Genomic DNA, 19,090 nt, shown 5'->3' on the forward strand with positions numbered 1-19,090 from the left:
ACACTGAGAAAACCCCATACCTGAAGATCCCATGGCCTTGTGGTTAGGAGACTCTCTTGCAATGTGGAAGACCCAAGTTCAAATCCCTTTTCCACATCCGGCAGAGGGGGAATTGAACCTGGGTCTCCCATGTGCACTGGGCTAAAGCTCAAAAGGAGATGGCACCACCACCACATCCTCCTTTGGTCATTTTGTGAATCCTTTCCTTCGCTTATGTCAAAATTCCTGAAAATCTAAACAGTGGGTTTTGGGTACAAACAAAATGTTTTGTTTTGACATTATCAAAATGTTACAGTTCATTTTGACTGGCACTATTTTTTTTTCAAATTTTCTAAATTTTCATTGAATAGTTTTGAAAAAAATGTCATTTTCAGTTTGACCCGAAACAAATTTGAAATTGCCAGGGAACCGAAAAATCCATTATTCAGCCAGCTCCATTACTGAGTTCTCCATAGTTGCCCTGTTGTGAAGCCATAAACCACTGAGTGGACCTTCACTATCATAAAATTGGACCCTAAAATTGTAACATCCTGAGCACTGCCATCCGTCCCCACTTCATTTCTTTAACGCTCATGAAAGCTTATGCAAGTCTCCACTGTACATAGACCTAGAATAATAAGACAGTGTTCTTTGGTAATAATGGCGAAGCACTCCTAAGAGATACTTAGTTGGGAAATCGGAAGATTAATTTGTAAGAAGCACAACTGGACACAATAGAATAAAACAATAGAATAAAAACAATGGACAAATACATCCTCACAGCTGTTCACAGGGAGCTAAATAGCTAACTATGGATACTGGTGGGACTGGAAATGGAAAGAAATTGTTTTGCTCTGTCCCATCCTGAATCATTCAAATGAAACTGAGAAAAAGTTTGGGGAATCCCATCATGGTTGCACCTGCCATACAATGCATACAACTGTTTCAGAATTACTCATGTGGAAAGCAGAGAAGGGGAAGCTGCGTACTGCAAGTTAGATGCAAGTAAGAAACTCTTCTTTTTAGATTATGCACAGAGGGCTTTGTTCTGAGCCAAATTGTCATGTAAAGTCTGGTAAATGGACTTTCCTCAGAGGTTGCGGGGAGGAATTCTCACCTTTAACTTGGAATCAGGCCATGAAACAAATGCTCCAAAATTTGAAGTAGCAGAGGCTGCAAGCCACTTAAGAGTATACTGAGCAATGATTCTGCATAATCCACTGCTCACAGTCCCCTCTTTTGCTCCCAAACTTCCTGTGCTGCCCTGTAACTGAGGGTAGAATTTGAGTGACTGAGTCATATTTTGTTCTCTGTTATATTGCTGTACATATGGAGAACATAAGAACGGCCATACTGGGTCAGACCAATGGTCCATCTAGCCTAGTATCCTGTCTTCCGATAGTGGCCAATGCCAGGTGCTTCAGAGGGAATTAACAGAACAGATAATCATCAAGTGATCCATCCCTCTCGCTCATTCCCAGCTTCTGGCAAACAGAGGCTAGGGACACTTCAGAGCATGGTTTTGCATCCCAGTCCATCTTGGTTAATAACCATTGATGGACCTATCCTCCGTGAACTTTTGAACCCTGCTTTTTTGAATTCTGTTATAGTTTTGGCCTTCACAACATCCTCTGCCAAAAAGTTCCACAGGCTGACTGTGTGTTGTGTGAAGAAATACTTCCATTTGTTTGTTCCATTTGTTGCTGGCTATTAGTTTCATTTGGTGACCCGTAGTTCTTATGTTATGAGACGGAGTAAAAAACATGCCCTTATTTATTTTCTCCACATCAGTCATGATTTTATAGACCTTCATTGTATCCCGCCTAAGTCGTCTCTTTTCCAAGCTGAGTCGCTCCATTGGCTTCACTGGAATCACTCCAGATTCACTCCAGTGTAATAGAGAGCAGAATCTGGTCCACCATGCCAGTTACAGAAAACCAATGGGACAGATCTGTGGATTAACTTGAAGACGTGGAAAAAGTACCCCAGGGTCTTGCAAGTGTGAATTTACAGTTGTTGCCTCACCCTTCCCTCAGTGAAGAGGGATTCCCAGTCATGCAGAGGGGCAGTGTGAGCATTTGCAACTAGGTAGAACCTAATAATTAACACAAGGAAATCTAGCCCATCCCTGCAGATCTCATGGTAGCTGTCTGGAGAGCTGCTTCTTCACTCTGCTCCCCACATTGGTCCTGACAGCCCAGCTCACTCCGGGTCCCTACCACAGCTGTGCAATGCCCATTTTCCCTGAAAATGGTAAAAGCTGTGAAAAGGAAGTTAAATAGTATTAATAAACCCCATGGGCAGCAGGTGAACGATCCATTGGGAGAGCCTAGCCCTCAGCCCCGCCCCCTCTGCCTGAGGCCCCGCCCCTCCCCTTTGGCCCCACTCCACCGCCGGAGCACAGAGCACCCACCCCTGCAGCCACCAGCCACCCCACGTGCTCCCTGCCCTGGAGCGCCAGGCAGGCAGCACAGCCGGAGCACTCCCCCCCCCCCGTGCACCAGGCGGGTGGTGTGACCAGAGCTCCCCCAACCCCAGCGCCGGGTGGCGTGGTCCCAGTGCCCCCAACTCCAGCCCCAGAGCGCTGCACAATGTGCAGCACAACGTGCCCCAGCTCCTGCAGCTCCAGGCTTGCAAGCAACAGCCGTGGCCTGCCTATCCCACTGTCTCCACCATGGAAGAGCAGGAAGGGAACTGGAAGCAGGCAGGAGGGGGGGTGGGGCAGAGCATGGGCAGGGCCACGCCAGGCTGTTTGGGGAGGCACAGCCTCCCCTGGCCTATGGTACCCGCCGCCCACGATAAGTCCATGAAGATTCTCACGGGGCTGCTAATGGGGATGCTACATAAAACAGCTACTTCCTGGATCCATCCCTCTCTGATCCAACACCCCTTTCTCTTGCCAGTCTTTCTCTTGCCAATGTCACATGGAGGTTTTTTTGTGGCTTGTTGGGACTCTTTGTCTGAAAGCCCCTCCTGCTCCATTCCAAGAATTTCAAACCCTTTATGTCCATTTCCCTACTTCTTTGCCTCCTTCCATGCCCTGGAGCGGAGATGGGCATGTAGTGTACTTTTTGTGGAGAAAAGGTTAAAAAATTCTAAAACACATTTTTCCTTTTAAAGTCACTGATGAACAAGGATTTAAAAGATTGAAGCAGGCCCACCTAGAGCAAACCCTGTATTCCCCAGAAACCTACTCCAATGCCCTTTGTTTCAATGACTGCTTCAGCTGACAGACAGTATTGCAAATAGCGTGTGTGTGTGGAAGCCAACAGAAAGTAGGCATCAGCAAAAATGCTGGCTCTTAACCCTTTTATGGACATGCCTTTGATTCTTTATATGTATTTTAATTGTTTGTTGATCTGACTAAATCTTTTGTTCTTATTTCTTGTCAGACAGACATAATTCCATGGGAAATAAGAACTCTGTACCCATCTGTACCTGAAGATGCAGAACAAAATGTAGAAAATTTATTTGTTAAAGAGGTAAATATCCAGCATTGTACTCCTTGATTTTAAATAAGTCCAGTCACCCTTTTTGTTATGTTTAATTATATGAGTCTAATGGTGATTTCTCTTTTGTTTTAGTCACATTTTTAACCAGTATAATATTTTTGGGTGGCCTGGTTTGCATCGAGAAAACTTGCAATTGTATTGCACTTGCCTCTCGGATGTCATTGTTTTAGTCCTGCACAGCTGATCCTTTTGTATTAGGCACGTTTCTTAATATGAGCACTGAACTCTGGAGCTAGCAAAACCTGGGGAGTTTTGTACTTCAAAAATAATTACATCCTTTCAAAAAACATTAGATGTTTTGCAGAACATTTTGGAACTCTTAGCACTAGTGAGATCTTGTCTCATCTTTATTTTATTTTGAGACCTATATTGTGGCCCTATCAGCTGGTCACATTAAGGATGAGGAGGAGGGATTCTGCAGTATTGGCAGTGTCTGGAGGCATTGCACCTGTATGGTACACATGCAAGCAGAATGCTTCCCACGTACTTGAGGAATGCAAGCAGGAGCACGGTTGGTCCCAGGGAGAGCAGGAGAGATGCATGGTTTCAAACGCTGCTCGTGATTTTATGACTCCCCTGAAGCTTGTCTTAGAGAGATTCTGGCTGCCTCTTGCACAGAGGTAGCACAGCTCAAGAGGTAGACAGCTCCCTGCACCTTTTCCACTGTGTGCTAAAGAAGGCAGAATGTGGCCTGACATTTGTATTAGAAACACAGATATATGAGACCAAATTTCAGCCAGCTTCCAAATTACATGCAATGGTTTTACTTGCATGCACAAATAACCATAGCCCTTAAAATGTGTATGTGCCCTGTTTTTTGTACCCAGAGGAGGGAGTTACACATCCAGCTTCCTAATTTGTATGGGCATTGACTGTTTTTGTATGCACCATGGCTGCATATATATTTCTGCAGGAAAACTCATTTGTACACAGAAAAGTAGGTAAATAAACTCAAAGGCCAGCCTGAAAATTTGGCTGACAGATTCCCATGCAGCATAACACTTTACAAGCTGGCCCTAGTTCTCTCTCCATCTGTGTGACTAGAAACTCACTGCCAGCTCAAACTCCTTCTCTCCCTGCCACCTTTCCAATTCTGACAATAGGGTTGGAGGAGGAGGCAAGTCATTATTTCCCTTCTTTCCCTTTCACCAGGGTGGGGTCTGTCTGTTCTACAGTTTGAGGTTCCACAAATTGTAAAGCCAACACTATCCCCATTGCTGTGCTCAGAAAATGGAGTCTAAAAATGGAATGTAGCGCACAGTATCTGGGAATTATTACTGCTGAATACTCCAAGGAGGTGCTAATGACAAACTGGAACAACCCTAAGCCTTTTCTGCAACACTAGAGAGCCAAGAATAAGAGAGAGCGGTAGAACAACGGGGGGGGGGGGGGGGAAACAGCACTAGAGACTTAGGACTGCAGTGGGAGTGCTGTGCATGGAACAATAGTAGGTTGAAGCCCTTAAACTAAATTTTAAAACAGAAATACATGTGTTCCACTTCATGTTTCAAAGCCAAAAAATATATAAAGTCAATTAGGTTCCAAGCAGGAAATAGTTACCAATACCCAGTCATCTCCTTACTCTGCCAAGAGCGTAACGCCAAGTTCCTCTGGAGCCAGGGTATTCTCCTTCTTGTAAATGAAGATAAAAGGTGTAGATATTCCCTTTCCATTCTGCACATAATTTCAGCAGATACAGTATTACAAATGAAGGTCCACAGGACAAATTTATGGGTGAGCCCCCTTCTCTCCCAAGCTGGATATAGTCTTAATGGTAATGAGTATCAGAGGGGTAGCTGTGTTAGTCTGTATGCACAAAGACAACGAGGAGTCAAGCTGGAGGCATGTAGGTAAGTATAGCGGTCAGTAGGTTTCCAGGATAGGGTGGTGTTTATGTGACCATCACTTATTTGCACTGTAGTGTCCAGGAAGCGGATCTCTTGAGTGGACTGGTCCAGGCTGAGGTTGATGGTGGGGTGGAAATTGTTGAAATCTAGGTGGAATTCTTAAAAGGCTCCTTCCTGTGGGTCCATATGATGAAGATGTCATCAATGTAGCGCAAGTAGAGGAGGAGCGCTAGGGGATGAGAGCTGCGGAGCCGTTGTTCTAAGTCATGTGGGTACCCATAGCAGAACACAAATCAGACATCAGGAATGGTAACATACAAAAGCCAGTAGGAGAACACTTCAGTGTCCCTGGACATTCTATAACAGATTTAAAAGTAGCCATCCTAGAACAAAAAAACTTCAAAAACAGACTTCAAAGAGAAATTGCAGAGCTACAATTCATTTGCAAATTTAACACCATTAATTTGGGCTTAAATAGAGACTGGAAGCGGCTGGCTCACTACAAAAGCAATTTTACCTCTCTTGGTATTGACACCTCCTCCTCAATTATTAGGAGTGGACCACATCCACCCTGACTGAATTGGCCTTGTTAATACTGGTTCTCCACTTGTAAGGTACCTCCCTTCTCTTCATGTGTCAGTATATTTATGCCTGTATCTGTAATTTTCACTCCATGCATCTGAAGAAGTGGGGTTTTTTACCCACGAAAGCTTATGCCCAAATAAATCTGTTAGTCTTTAAGGTGCCACCGGACTCCTCATTGTTTTAATGGTAATGGAATGCCTTGTGAGCCAACAGTTCTCATCTTCTTGTTGCTCTTAGTAGATTTTTTTTCCGGTGCCAAAGGGCTATCACAACAATGGCTTGTTCTTTGAAGGCTGACAGGGGTCTGAAAAACTAAACTGGATTCCCAGATAATTGAAGATCCCAGAAACTTCATAAGCCAAAGTAAAATAAGGTCTTCAGGTTCCATTTTTCTAAATCACCCCTAAAGGCCTTGAATTGTGGACCCCAGCTTTGTTGTTTAAGTTCTCTCTCATATTCTGCAGTACTCTGTTATCCTTCCTCACCGCCTCAGCCACTGCTTCATGGCCAGAGGCTAAAATATCCAAATAAACCACTGTCATTTCTTCTTCCTTTATCATACTACTAGTCACCTCCATTTTCTTTTCAGTGCTGGTAGGGATCAGGCTGATCCAGGCACACATATATAAATCGGTCCCATCAATTTGTTAAATGAAAGTATCCATTTTAAAAATGGATATTTCAACCCCTCTTGGTGTTAAAGGAAGGATTCTCACTGTAACCTTGTACAGTCCTGTCTTCTGGAATATGCAGATAGCTTAGTGGTCCTCAACATTTTTCCACTGCCATTGTAAAGGATTATGGGATTGGGTTTGTTACAGTTAGTGTTACAATTCTGGGCCTCAGAACTTCCTGTGGTGTCTAACTGTAATATACTCTTCCCCAGTTGCAAACTGGTGTGCACAGCTAAAAGGGGAAGGGAAAAATCGGAGCTGAAGTCACCATTAATTTCTGTCTTTCAGCTTCTTTTACAAACAAACGTGAGACCAATGTTCTCTTTAAAAATGATGTCTATCACCTTGTTATATTTTGGGAGGAGTGTTTGTGCTGGAGCTGACCACCTGTCTGAGAAGGGACAGATTGTGGCTGATTCTGAATCATGTGCAAGGGAGGAAGGAAGATGGTGCAAGTTGGTGAGGAAGTGGGTTGAGCTTCTCCAGCTTATGAGACTTTGCAATGGGTAGCAGCACTCCCAGTCCTTGTGCACCTTGGGTCCGATCCTTTGCCCATAGAAACCAGTGGAAAGGCTCCCAGGTACTTCAGGGGACATTGGATCAGGACCCAGAGCCCAAGGAGATATTTTGCCAGTCACACTGAACTCCCCAAAGACTGCAGCTGGGCTCTCGCCCCATCCAGGTCTTATCAAAGTGGATGGAGCACATGCTGCACCTTTTAAATGCCTATAGCAGTAGCTGCTCTACTCTGCGCTTCCCCAACATTCCCAGAAGCATGCTGCCTTCTTCAGCACTAAGGGCCTGATCCAGAGCATGTTAAAGTCAATGGAAAGACTTCTTCAATGGGCTTTGGTTCAGCCAGAATATCTCAGGCAGCCAGAATACCTCCAGCTCCTGCCAGCTCTTCACCCCAGCACAGCTGTAACATAAAAAGCTATCCTTAGTTTCTTCCAAATGCAGTTTTTTGTCCAGTTATTCCTTTATAACTCTGTGACAAATGAGATTCATAAGAGAACTGGAAACTAAGTATTAACAGGACACAGCCGCTGATAACACCTTGCATGTGACATCTGAAAAATCTAACCAGCATATTTGAATAAAGGAATTTTAGGTAAATAAACCACAGAATATAAAAATACCACTGGATTACAAGTGCTTCTTCTCCTAAAACAAACCTAATAGGCTCAATTCTCCTTTGTCTTGCACCTTGTGGAGTCATTTACACCTGTCCAGTGAATGTGCAGAGCGCTGCCATGTCAGAATGGCAACATTTTACACTCCGCACAGATGTCCCTATTTCTGAAGGGCAACAGAAAATCAAGCTTGTTTTGCAGAGTTGTTGGGTCAGAATAGCTTTCTTCTTCCACCTCAGAAGTGGTTGCATTTTAACTGTGGCTGTAAATTATCTTTACAATCCATAAAAATCCTCTTTTAAAGTGCTTTGAGATCCATTCAGATGAAAGGCAGTATATCAAAGTGAAGTAATAATAACTATTATATCCTTAATATTGAAATTTCATGTAGTAGATTTATGTGGTTTATTTCAACATACCTACTGTAGTAAGAATATTATGCATGTTCCTTTTAGTCTGTCAAGACAGCCTTCCTAACTGCAAAAATGGGGTAATACTCAGTTTTCCTTTAGTACCCAAGTCATTCACCGTGGAGGATTTCTGTATTCACGATATTGTACCATATCTCCATAGGACTTGTAAATGTTACTGGTGATTAAACCAAGAGCTTTATTAATCTTAACGCTAAAGAAGTAACCGCTTTACTACTACTCTCTCTATAATTATTGGGAGGGGTTCTATACCAGTGCAGTCAATTACTCAGGCCTTTTTGTCCACTATACATACTGGACACTCATTTTGTTCTTTTAAATTTCAAAGTCAAATTAAAACAGAAACTTAAGTTGGTAAGGGTCACCATCTAAAATAAATCAAAGGCTTTATTATCCATCATAATGAAGATTTTTTTTCAGGTTCAAAAGCTAAGTGTTTTCAATGTTTTAAAGAAGTAGTGTATCAGTACGCTGCCGACAATGTACTGAGGCTCTCTTACAGCCTACATTTACGTTACTTGGAGAAGTAAGCAGTTTATTAAAATGTTGTGAATTAATTGCATATTTTAATCTTTAGGCTTGGTAAAATCTAGGATTCTCAATCACTAATTTTTATTTTATATCTGAGCTGTATGACATTGGAGAGTTGTAAAAATGAGGTCCTGATGACTTTTGGCCAATAGAGATGGCATCATGCTTTTCATATGAGTAGCGGGATTAACCTTAGAGTGCTGGCTAAATTCCAAACTAGATAATTCTAGTAAATTCTGCCAAAATCCCTTTGTAGTTTCCCTTGAGTATGATTCTTTACTTCCTGTTTTACAACTCTTTCTTAGTGTTGCCCTTCTCTGTTTAATAGCTGCTGCTTTCCACCTCAGAGATGGCAGAATTTAAGTGGTGAATGAAGAGACATAATGCTTTATGAATCTAATGTGTGTGTAAGGTGCTTTAGGATTCAAACACTGCATCCATCATTCCATGTTGTTGCTGTTATTATTATTATTAAATGAATGATTAATTGAGTACCTTCCCCAAGCTTGCAGAGATCTTAAAGAGAATGTAAACTGTGAAAGAAAGGGGAACTCTGGCCATTTTCAAGAGGTTTCTAGGTACTCTCTTCAGTTCTGCTTCTCTTATTTCATTTTCTTTTTTTCAAAATGTTAATTTGCATTTCAGAGCAAACCTGTAACATGGCTTCCCTATGAAGTGCCCCTTTCACTGTGGCAGCCATTACACTGTCACCAGCAACACAAACACTGGAAAGCTGCAGGTGCTGAGTTTTTGCGGGATGATCTCTCTAGGGGAAAGTCTGGCCAGTGGGGAAAGGAGAGAAGGGGGGAAAAAAAAAGGCTTCAAAGCTGACAGCGGGTGGATGGAATAAGAGATCTGATGCAAATGAGTGCCAATCCTTCCCCATCCCATAACTAATCTCCTCACCCTACTAGGACTAAACATCCTTTTCGAATGACTCTCCATTAAGGTTAGGAGGCAGTTGTATCTGGCCCAAGGGCCTCAGCTGTTGCTGTGGAAGGGTTCCATCCTTCTGATCAACAGGATCTTGTGTGTTTTCCTCCATAATTCAATAATTTCCCATCAAAGATGTTGATGAAATCAATACAAATATTTCGGTATTTTCTGGTGGAAAAATGTTCCGCTGGAAAATGTTCAGCCCACTCTGGTTTATAACAGACTACAATTCCTAACCACAACAGGCTGGCTAGAGATAAGGAGTAGCCATTGCTCTAAATTTACTTGCCTCTGTGATTTCTCTGAATGTTACTTGAATGTGCTTTTTGTTCCTTTATATTTTAATTTTGATTAGTCTCTTCTTGAAGAAGCACAAGAAACCTTTATATTTAATAATTTAAAACATTGTGGCCTGCTCTATATATAGTTCATGGCTTTTTTAAAACACATCAGTAAAGAGCCTATAATGTTAACAGAAAAAGTCCTGTGTTGAGTCCCTTTTACATTAATTGATTGCATCTTTTAAGTATTCTAATCAGTAATGAAAGTACGACAGGAAAAATTAGTCCTTTCTTTAAAGGACTCAGTTTCTTTTTGTGTCTCAAATAGACAGTGTATGAAGTATGAATTAGCGGGTCTGCACTCATTCTGATCCAATTCACTGAATGATCTTTTTCACTGGCTCATGTAATACAGTATATATATTGCTCCTATGCAAATATTTACTTACTATGTCCCAGATGGTCACCAGACTGACTTAACTAAAGCTTAAACCACAGAAATACAATGGTGAGATTGTTTCTGTCCACCTGTGAGTCTGCAGAAAAGGCTCAGTTTTGCTATCATTGGAGTCTATAGTAAAATTCCCACTGATATCAGTGTGCCATATTCAGGTTTGGGCTGTGATCCTGCAAGGTGCTGAGTGTCCTCCATTACCATTTAAAGTCAATGATTGCATTAGTCTGTCTGTCTATCATTTAAGCCATAATATATGATTCTATGTGCCTGTATGATCTGGTCATATTTTCTCCCACTTTTTCGTGCAGCACCATTGAATTCAGTGAGGGTGTAAATCAGTACTGAATTTCGCCCTGTGCATTCAGAGTGAATCTATTACTATAGCGATTTGGATGTCATATATGTTAATATATTTCATTCAGCATTTATGTGGGAGGGGACAGCTTATGAATTTGCAGCTGTTTTCTTGTAATTTTGTTTCATATACCGTAAAATCAAAAAGAGATTTGAAAAAAAAAAGTAATTTAAAATGATCCTGTGCCTGGCTTGTGGGTGGTTTTTTGTTTTTGTTTTATATATATATATATATATATATGTGGTCACATCTACTAAGAAGTTTTATCATTGACTTTAATGGGAGTAGTTTAGGCCAATGCTGAGCCCTTTTGAAAATACCACCCACAATTTAGAAGATCATCAGACCTCACTCCAGGAGGCTGATAGTATTTTCCATATTAATGGCCAAAGCCTGACTGCTCCCCTCCCTGTCTGTGAATACAGAAGGCTCTACACTTAGTGACACCACGGTAAAGCGAGGACAGGCTGTGGAGAGGTCATGGTCGGAACGTTCCTTGGAGTAGGGTTTAGTCTCACTGACCTATTCCATCCTTCTGTCTCTTTATTGTCCATGTTCTCCTAACTTCATTCTGTCAAGCCTTTACTCCCTGCATTCTCAGTTCTCTGTTCCCCCGCCCCTTTGAGCTCTCTCTCAATCAGTTCTCTCTTTCATCTCCATCCCTCTGTTTTCCATGAGACCCTCTCCCTCTCCCCACTCTGAAATGTCCCTCCACCTCATACTGTCTCCTTCCTGTGGTTCCCTTTCATCTCCCCCCAACCCCCACCATCACCGATATATCTCCCCCCCCCTTCCCCCTATGTTTTCTCTTGTCCCACCTAAGGGGGCCGCTGCTGCTGTTGAAGGGGTGTGCACAGAGGGCAAGGTCTAAGTCCCATTATGTCAACTGCTTGTATTAAGTGATCTCCACTGTGCCACCACTCCTGCAGTCACAGAGTCTAGTGATGCAGATGGCAGCCCTGTTTTTCCTCAGAGGGCACTCCGATACTATAATGATGGGAGTCATACCTATCAGTATCTGGCTAGCCTGGGTATCCCCACTATAAATAGGTCCAGTTCTTCTTTCCCCCAAACAAGAGGACTGTTGGTGCTGGGCTTTCCGGGCCCCAAAGGCCAACTCTAGGTGGCTGATCCTGCAAACACTTCTGCTTAACTTTTTGCATGTGAGTAGTCCTGTTGAGCTTCACAGATAGATCAGAATAAGGAGAGCAGGACGATAACCAGATAAATGGGCATAATTATAAAGTTCAGTGGGTAAGTTAAATGCATGCTGAAGTGCTTTGCAGGATCAGGCTGTTAGTTATTAGTAAAGCCAAAATCTTTTTTCTACGATTAAAAACCATAAATGCCATAACTATTTTATCTGCAGATGCTAGTAACTGTAGAAGAGGAAGAATGGTCTTGTGGTCAAGGAGCCAGTAGCATGGGTCCATTAATATACCATTTAACTCTAATAAATTGACTAAGGGACCAAGCTTGCTTATGATGACAGAATAGTGGGGTAATTTTTTTAACATACTATACAATTATTAATCCCTACAGTGTGCTTTATAACCACAATTTCCAGAAGTTTATGATATAATCTGCTCCATTCTCCTTGTTGCAACTTTATAGGCTACCAATAAACATACACATTTCTTATTCCTCTCCACCAATATTTTCTTGCCTTGGCAATTTGAATCTTTGTTAAAATGAGTAACATGATAGTAGGTTGTAAATTAAACATGACTCAACAATGTTATATTGTTGCAGCTAAGGACATCATGCCATACTTACCACATTAATAATTTTCTATAAAAATGAGCGGTACAGTAATTCTGTTCTACTTGACACAGCATAGACTTCAAATACAACTTGCATTCAGCTTTGGGCACCACATTTCAAAAGAGACATGAACATATTAAAGAGAGTTCAGAAGAGAGCCACAAAACCGACAAAAGGCTTAAAAAGTAAGAACTATGAGGGGAAGTTAAGAGAACTGGAGAAATTCGGTATGAAAAAAATAGGACTCAGGTGAGACATAACAGTCCAGAAATACATTATGGGTTGTTATAAAGAGGATAAGGATCAGTCCTTGAGGGCAGAACAAGAAGTAATGGGCATAAGCTGTAGCAGGGAGAAATTTAAGTTAGGTAGTACGTTAAGTCTAGTTACTGTGGAAGTTAGGTAATGAAGCAAGGTGCAAAGGGAAGACATAATTTATGTCAGTGGAGATATTCAGGGACACAAAGGTATCAATCTATCAAGGTGATATAGTAATAATTTAATAAATCCTTCTGCGATGCAGGAGGATAAAGTCAGTAATCTACTTTAGGTTGCTTCCGCGCACATGAGTCAATTAAAAAACATCACCTTTGATTTAAATGGGAAATAGTGCTTTAAAACTCTAAGAAATATGAAATTGATTTTCCTTTAAGAATAGCACTACCAAGCTATGAAACAAGAGAATATATGCTTCTGCTGGGGTTGTTTCTTTGTTCTGTAGCCTTTCCTGAGTGTGAATAAGTTGAAATAATCTATTTCTTTCCTTTCTTTTTAGGCTTGTAAATATTACAATTCTCAGTGGCACGTTGTGAACTACAAATATGAAAAGTATTCAGGAGATTTTCGACATTTACCACAGTAAGAACTTCACTAGTTTTCCATTTTCTTCTCCCAGTTTGGTACTGTATCACTGAGTCATGTCAATCTTTCCACTTTCCCCGATCCTATATGTGCTCCCTATTTGTTTTACCATTTGTTTTACTGGGCCACATTTAAAAAAAAAAAAAAAAAAGGCGGAGACAAAGATCCATGAGCAAAATGTTCAAGACTCTGCAAACACCTTCACTTATAGCTACTGAACACTTTTAATGTACATTCAAATCAAATGACTACTCTTGTATTATTAATATTTGTATGTGCAAAGCACTGATTAGTTCAGGCAAGTCTGGCTTTTTTACTGTTACTAAAAAAACATAAATGTCAGAACTATTTTACTTGGGCCTAATTCTCCTGTCAGTTACAGTGGTGTAAACCTGGAATTACTCCATTAATTATTTAGTTACTCTGGATTTACATCACAGTAAATGAGGTCAAAATCTGCCCAATGCGTATAATGCAAGAGAGTATGTGCACACACAAACACTTTTGATGCTTCCAGTGGTCTTCTACTTTTTCAATATTTGGTCATTGTGTGAATAATGAACTTTTCCATGACACGTAGGGTACAAAATAAATTCATGGTTTCATTATAACCATTCTCATAAAACAAACTGACGTTCTGCAGCCATTGGGCATGATTCTTTTCTCATTTATACTGATGGAAATCAGGAGTATTTCTGTTGAGGTCAGTGGAGTAAGAGCAGTGTAAAAGTGGTATAAAAGTACAGGACAATTGTGTTCCTTGACTTCTGGAATAAGAAATGTAAGTCTTTGGGCCAAATTCTTTATCTTCAAGGTATAATACATGTGCAGTTGTTCCCAATACCACGGTTTCCTGACAAGCGGCTTATGCTTTAAACTAGGGATAATTATAGTGAGCAGCTAATTAAATTACAGAACACTGAAATGAACAACGTTAACTCCATCTTTCTCAGAATTTGAGGCATAAAATTGTGATACTGTATTCTTGTAGAAAAGATTGTAAAAAGAGCAATAAATAGCAAACAACAGGAATCGATTCTCTGGACGCTGATTGGATTAAGGATGAGAGGTGGTACAAACTGAATCCATTCTTGTAGCAGTCTTAAGATTGTCTCTTACAGTCTTCTTCAGATGCTAGGCACACAAAGTCGTGTACTATAAGCCTTCCTTTGTATCCACAATTCCTCTCTTGTTTATGAATCTTACTATGAACAGAGAGTGTGTTAATCCTAGAGGCAAAGGAGAAGAGTGACACTAATTAGAGTTCTTAGATGCAGTTTTGTTTAGGTAACTTTTTACTCAGTGGGACAGCTTGTATTTTCTAATGATCTGTCTGCTCAGGAGAGGAAATTGAAAATGCAACATTTTTCAGTCCAAGTTTGCAAGTACTGTCCCTCTTATGAAATATGCAACAAGCTGAACTGTTTCTCAAATGGAGTTTGCATGATTCTGCATAAAAGTAATTTGTAGTCAGTATGTACATTGTCTTCCATGGAGTTATGTTAGTTTATTGACACTGCTTTCAGCGTTCTCTATTTTTCACATCCACCTGGGATATTATGGGGTCTTCTAATCTTGTTTCCATATAATGGGTTATTGTCAAAACCAGAATAGTTTGCTTATATCACAGAGTGTAATGACTGAGAGAGCTTTTAGTGTACAGTCTCTTGAATCTCTAAAGAAAATTTACAGCAGATCTGTCCAAACATTGCCCGACTGATAGCTCCACTGGCATTTGGACAAGAGAATTAACCTAATTTGTACCGAATGAGGCCAATTGCAGACAACCTCTTTTTTTTTTTAGTGCAGAGGTACAACCTACAAAACGTCCTGCCAAACATTGCTCCAACTTGATCTAAACAGCATCTGCGTATATCATGATAGAGCATCACATACTGTGACCCTTGTAGGCTGCACCTCTATGTTAAAAATAAGGGTGGCCTCAAGTCATGCTAAGTGTCTCACATTTAGCCATCAGCCATAGTTTTGAGCATTTTTCACAGAGCTCCCATCACACTGCACTGAGCATTTACCCTAAGAATTAACACCCAGACCCCAAACCAGCTGCGCCCACCCCACTAAAGCCTACTCCCCCAGCACCTGGACCCCCCTTGAGCCCTACACACCCAGACTTCCCCTGCCGAGCCCCATCCCCTCCCTCACCCAGACCCTCCCTGCCGAGCCCCAACCACCTTCACCTGAACCCCCCTGCAGAGTCCCATTTCCTCTGCATCTGGAACCTCCCAGAGAGCCCCTGTAAATCCAAATCCCCCACATACCCAGACCCCCCAACAAGCTACTTGCAGTGAGATAGCCCCACACAGAGCCAGCTCACCCCCACACTTGGATCCCACACACACTAAGCCCCTCCACACTTGGATTCTGCCAAGCTAAGCCTGCCTGCCCACACCTAGTGCACCTGGCAAGGAAGGGCAGGACCCCAGGGTTTTTCTGGGGCAAGCCCGGCCCATGCACTGTATAAGGGTTGGGTGCAGCCTCATTGCTGAGTCTGTGTTCTGGGGGCGGGGCTGCAGGGTGATCTCCTACCTCAGTGCAACTAGTGACCTGTGTTCCCCACTGCCATGCTGGAGCTTTATTTATTGACAAAATTTTCAGAATTGTGCAGAATTTTAAAATATTGTGTGCAGAATTTTAAATTTTTTTGGCACAGAATTCCCTCAGGAGTATATAATGGTACGAACACTTCCTTGATGCATCTGAAGATTGCATTAGCCTTTTTTATGGCCACATCACATTGGTGCCTCATAGTCATCCCGTGATCGACCAGTATACCCAGGTCTTTCTCCTGCTCTGTCACTTCCAATTTTCCCTAGCTTATACCAAAAATTCTTGTTTGTTGTCCCTTAGTGCATGACTTTGCACTATTAAATTTCATCCTATTTCTATTACTCCTATTTTAAAGCTCATCCAGATCTTCTTGTATGGTATTTTGGTAATCCTCCTTATTGGCAATACCTCACAACATTGTGCCATGTGCAAATTTTATTAGCACACTCCCACGTTTTGTGCCAAGGTGATTAATTAATATGTTAAATAAGACTGATCCCAAAACCAGTCCCGGAGGAACTCCACTAGTAACTTCCTTACAGCCTGACACTTTCTCCCCCTCACACCACTTTCTTAAAAATAGGAACTATATTAACAATTCTCGAGTCATAGGGTATGGCCCCAAGTTTACAGATAAGTTAAAGTTCTTGCTATTGGGTTTGCAATTTCATGTGCCAGTTCCTTTAATATATTTGGATAGAGATTATCCAGGCCCTCCATGTTTGAGTTTGGCTTCCACCTTGGATGTGGTAATTTCTACTTCCTCATTTCCATTAGCTACCCTCTCACTATCTCTTAGCCCCTCATTACCCTTATTAAAAATTGAGGCAAAGTATTTGTTTAGGTGTTGTATCATGCTTAGATGATCTTTAATGTCCACCCCGTCCTCAGAGTTTAGTGATCCCTCTTTTTCCCTTGTTTTCTTGTTGTTTACAGAACCTTTTACTATTGGTTTTAATTTCCTTTGCAAGGTCCAACTCTGCTTGGTTTTTCCCCTACGCTTTCTGAGCTCCAAGAGGTAGTTTTCCTTGCTGATTCATCCCATATTCCATTCCTTGTAGGCTTTCTGCTTTCTCTTAATCACCTGTTTGAGATACTTGCTCATCCAGGTTGGTCTGCAACTCTTCCCGACAATTTTTTTCCCCTTGCTTGGGACGCAGGCTTCAGATAGTTTCTTCAACTTTGACTTTAGTAATTCCAAGCCTTCTCTACATTCAGATCCTTTAGTTCTTCAGTCCAGTCCACTTTCCTAACTAATTCCCTTCAGTTTTCTAAGTTTGCCCTTTTGAAATCTAGGACCCTACTTGTAAATCTATTTTTGTTTATCCTTCCATTTAGTTTAAACTGAATTAGCTCATGATCACTCAGATCAAAGTTGTCCCCTACAACCAGTTCTTCTCTGAGGTCCTCACTTCCATCAGGGCAGTTTGTCATTTCACACACTTATGCATGATGTAGATTGATAGCTGCATAGGGAAGCACTTTTCAACAGGCTGAAAACTTCCCTGTTCTGAAAATAGCACTTTCTACTGGGAAGTGGTTGCAATTTGATGATAAATACCTAGAGTAGAAACTTGGGGCCAAATTCATCCCTGGCGAAGTTCCACTGAATTCAATATGTTACATGGGTGATTAATTCAGCCCTCTGAGTATGAAGTGACATTATGTAAAACGCTAATTTTCCTCTGGATATGTTCCTTCTTTGAGGCTTTTTGCAGACCTTTCCACCAGCTAAATTGTATGGTGCTTTGATGTCTGTTCCCTCACTACTTCTTTTTGCATGACTGTGCATATTGTGCTGTATTATGCTTTTTTTCTTAGTGAGCATGGAGGAAACATATTACTGACTTTGAGCCTGAGTTGTGGCATTGCTTTCAGTAGGAGCAGGCTTTGAGGCATTAGTAGGGTCTCTTTTTCATTTGCTAAGTAAAAAACCAAAATTCCCAATTGAGTAATTCAGGCTAAACTACTCGAGGTTCTGCATCTTTGTATAGCTATTTAGGTGGAGTATATGGAGTGTGTGCAGAATAGAAGAGACATGGTCAACTCTCTCACACAATATGTTCTCTCTACTGGTCCTGAAGAGTTAACAGCATGGCTAAAGGGGTTATACATCAAGATAGGACAAATGACTTCTTCTGTGGAGTGTGATACAGACAGCATTGATTGGATGGGCATTCAGGAGGGGCCATTGAGGGTCCACCTGGAGAACTTCTGGTTAACTCAGCAGGAATTAATCTACGGCTTCTAAGGCAGTGCACCATGGATCAGCAGGTCCTTTAAAAGTGTTCAGCACATGCTGAGCTTTGCTGGCTGGTGCAGAGGGGAGCAGGGCCCCACCTTCTTTGGGTTAGAAGGTATAGCCCTTGCATCTACTCAGAGCTGGCCTGCGTTGGCAGGAGCATTCATAATACTTCCCGAAGAGCTGGGGGAAGCTCACTCACAGCAGCAGTTACTACAGCTGTACACACACCCTGTTCCACAATAACAAGCAGGGCCAGAGCAAATGGCACACCCCTTGTCTCACTCCGCTGTCGACTGTAGCAGTTGGGTAGAAGCTTAAGAATTTTATCTAAAGATGTAACACTACAGGAATCCTTTTGGTCTCTCGGTTCTTTCTCAAAAGAAAAAAAATCAAATAATTGTTACTTAGTTCAATAAGTAAATAACCTGTCCTGTTAGTACATCAGATTCTAAAGTGAATCTGTATTAGCTAGAACCAGTGCATCTCAATCTTGCTAGCCATTTGCATTTGAGAAAGCTCTTTAGTCAATTTGGTACCCAAATTTCTCGAAGAACATTTAATGGTAAATTTTCAGGACTGAACAGCAGATTACACTCAGAACTCCTGTGAGTAAGATTGGGAGTTGTTTAATAAGGTGCTGAGACTATTTCTTAAAAGAGACCTGCAAAGCATTTGAAAACAATTAGGGTTCTGCTTTCCCCCACCCCTCACCCAGCTTTATAATTTACAAAAGCTTGAAACCGTTGTTTATTTTGGTTTTAGAGCATGATTGTTCCTTTAGGAAGGTTGAATCTGGTCTTCCCAGCTTATAATGGATAACCTCCAAGAGGGTTTATTCAGAATACTAACACCTTATTTGACAGGTGTTGAATCTTTATTCAAAGTGTTAATTAGTCAATGAAGTCACGTAGGTGTGAAAAAAAAACCCAAA

The 19,090-nt window shown here is 41.5% G+C and overlaps 1 protein-coding gene across 11 annotated transcripts in view; it reads left to right on the forward strand.

The window, feature by feature from the left end:
- DOCK10 (dedicator of cytokinesis 10) overlaps positions 1-19,090 on the forward strand; it is a 248,355-nt gene that overhangs the window by 110,749 nt on the left and 118,516 nt on the right. For all 11 annotated transcript variants that reach the window (XM_074963916.1, XM_074963908.1, XM_074963911.1 and 8 more), the window contains exons 3-4: positions 3,372-3,461; positions 13,261-13,343. In XM_074963916.1, coding sequence (XP_074820017.1) covers positions 3,372-3,461; positions 13,261-13,343 — 173 coding nt within the window. The remainder of the gene's footprint in view (positions 1-3,371; positions 3,462-13,260; positions 13,344-19,090) is intronic.

The sequence above is a fragment of the Natator depressus genome, chromosome 9, assembly GCF_965152275.1.
Source record: "Natator depressus isolate rNatDep1 chromosome 9, rNatDep2.hap1, whole genome shotgun sequence".
Lineage (NCBI taxonomy): Eukaryota > Metazoa > Chordata > Testudines > Cheloniidae > Natator > Natator depressus.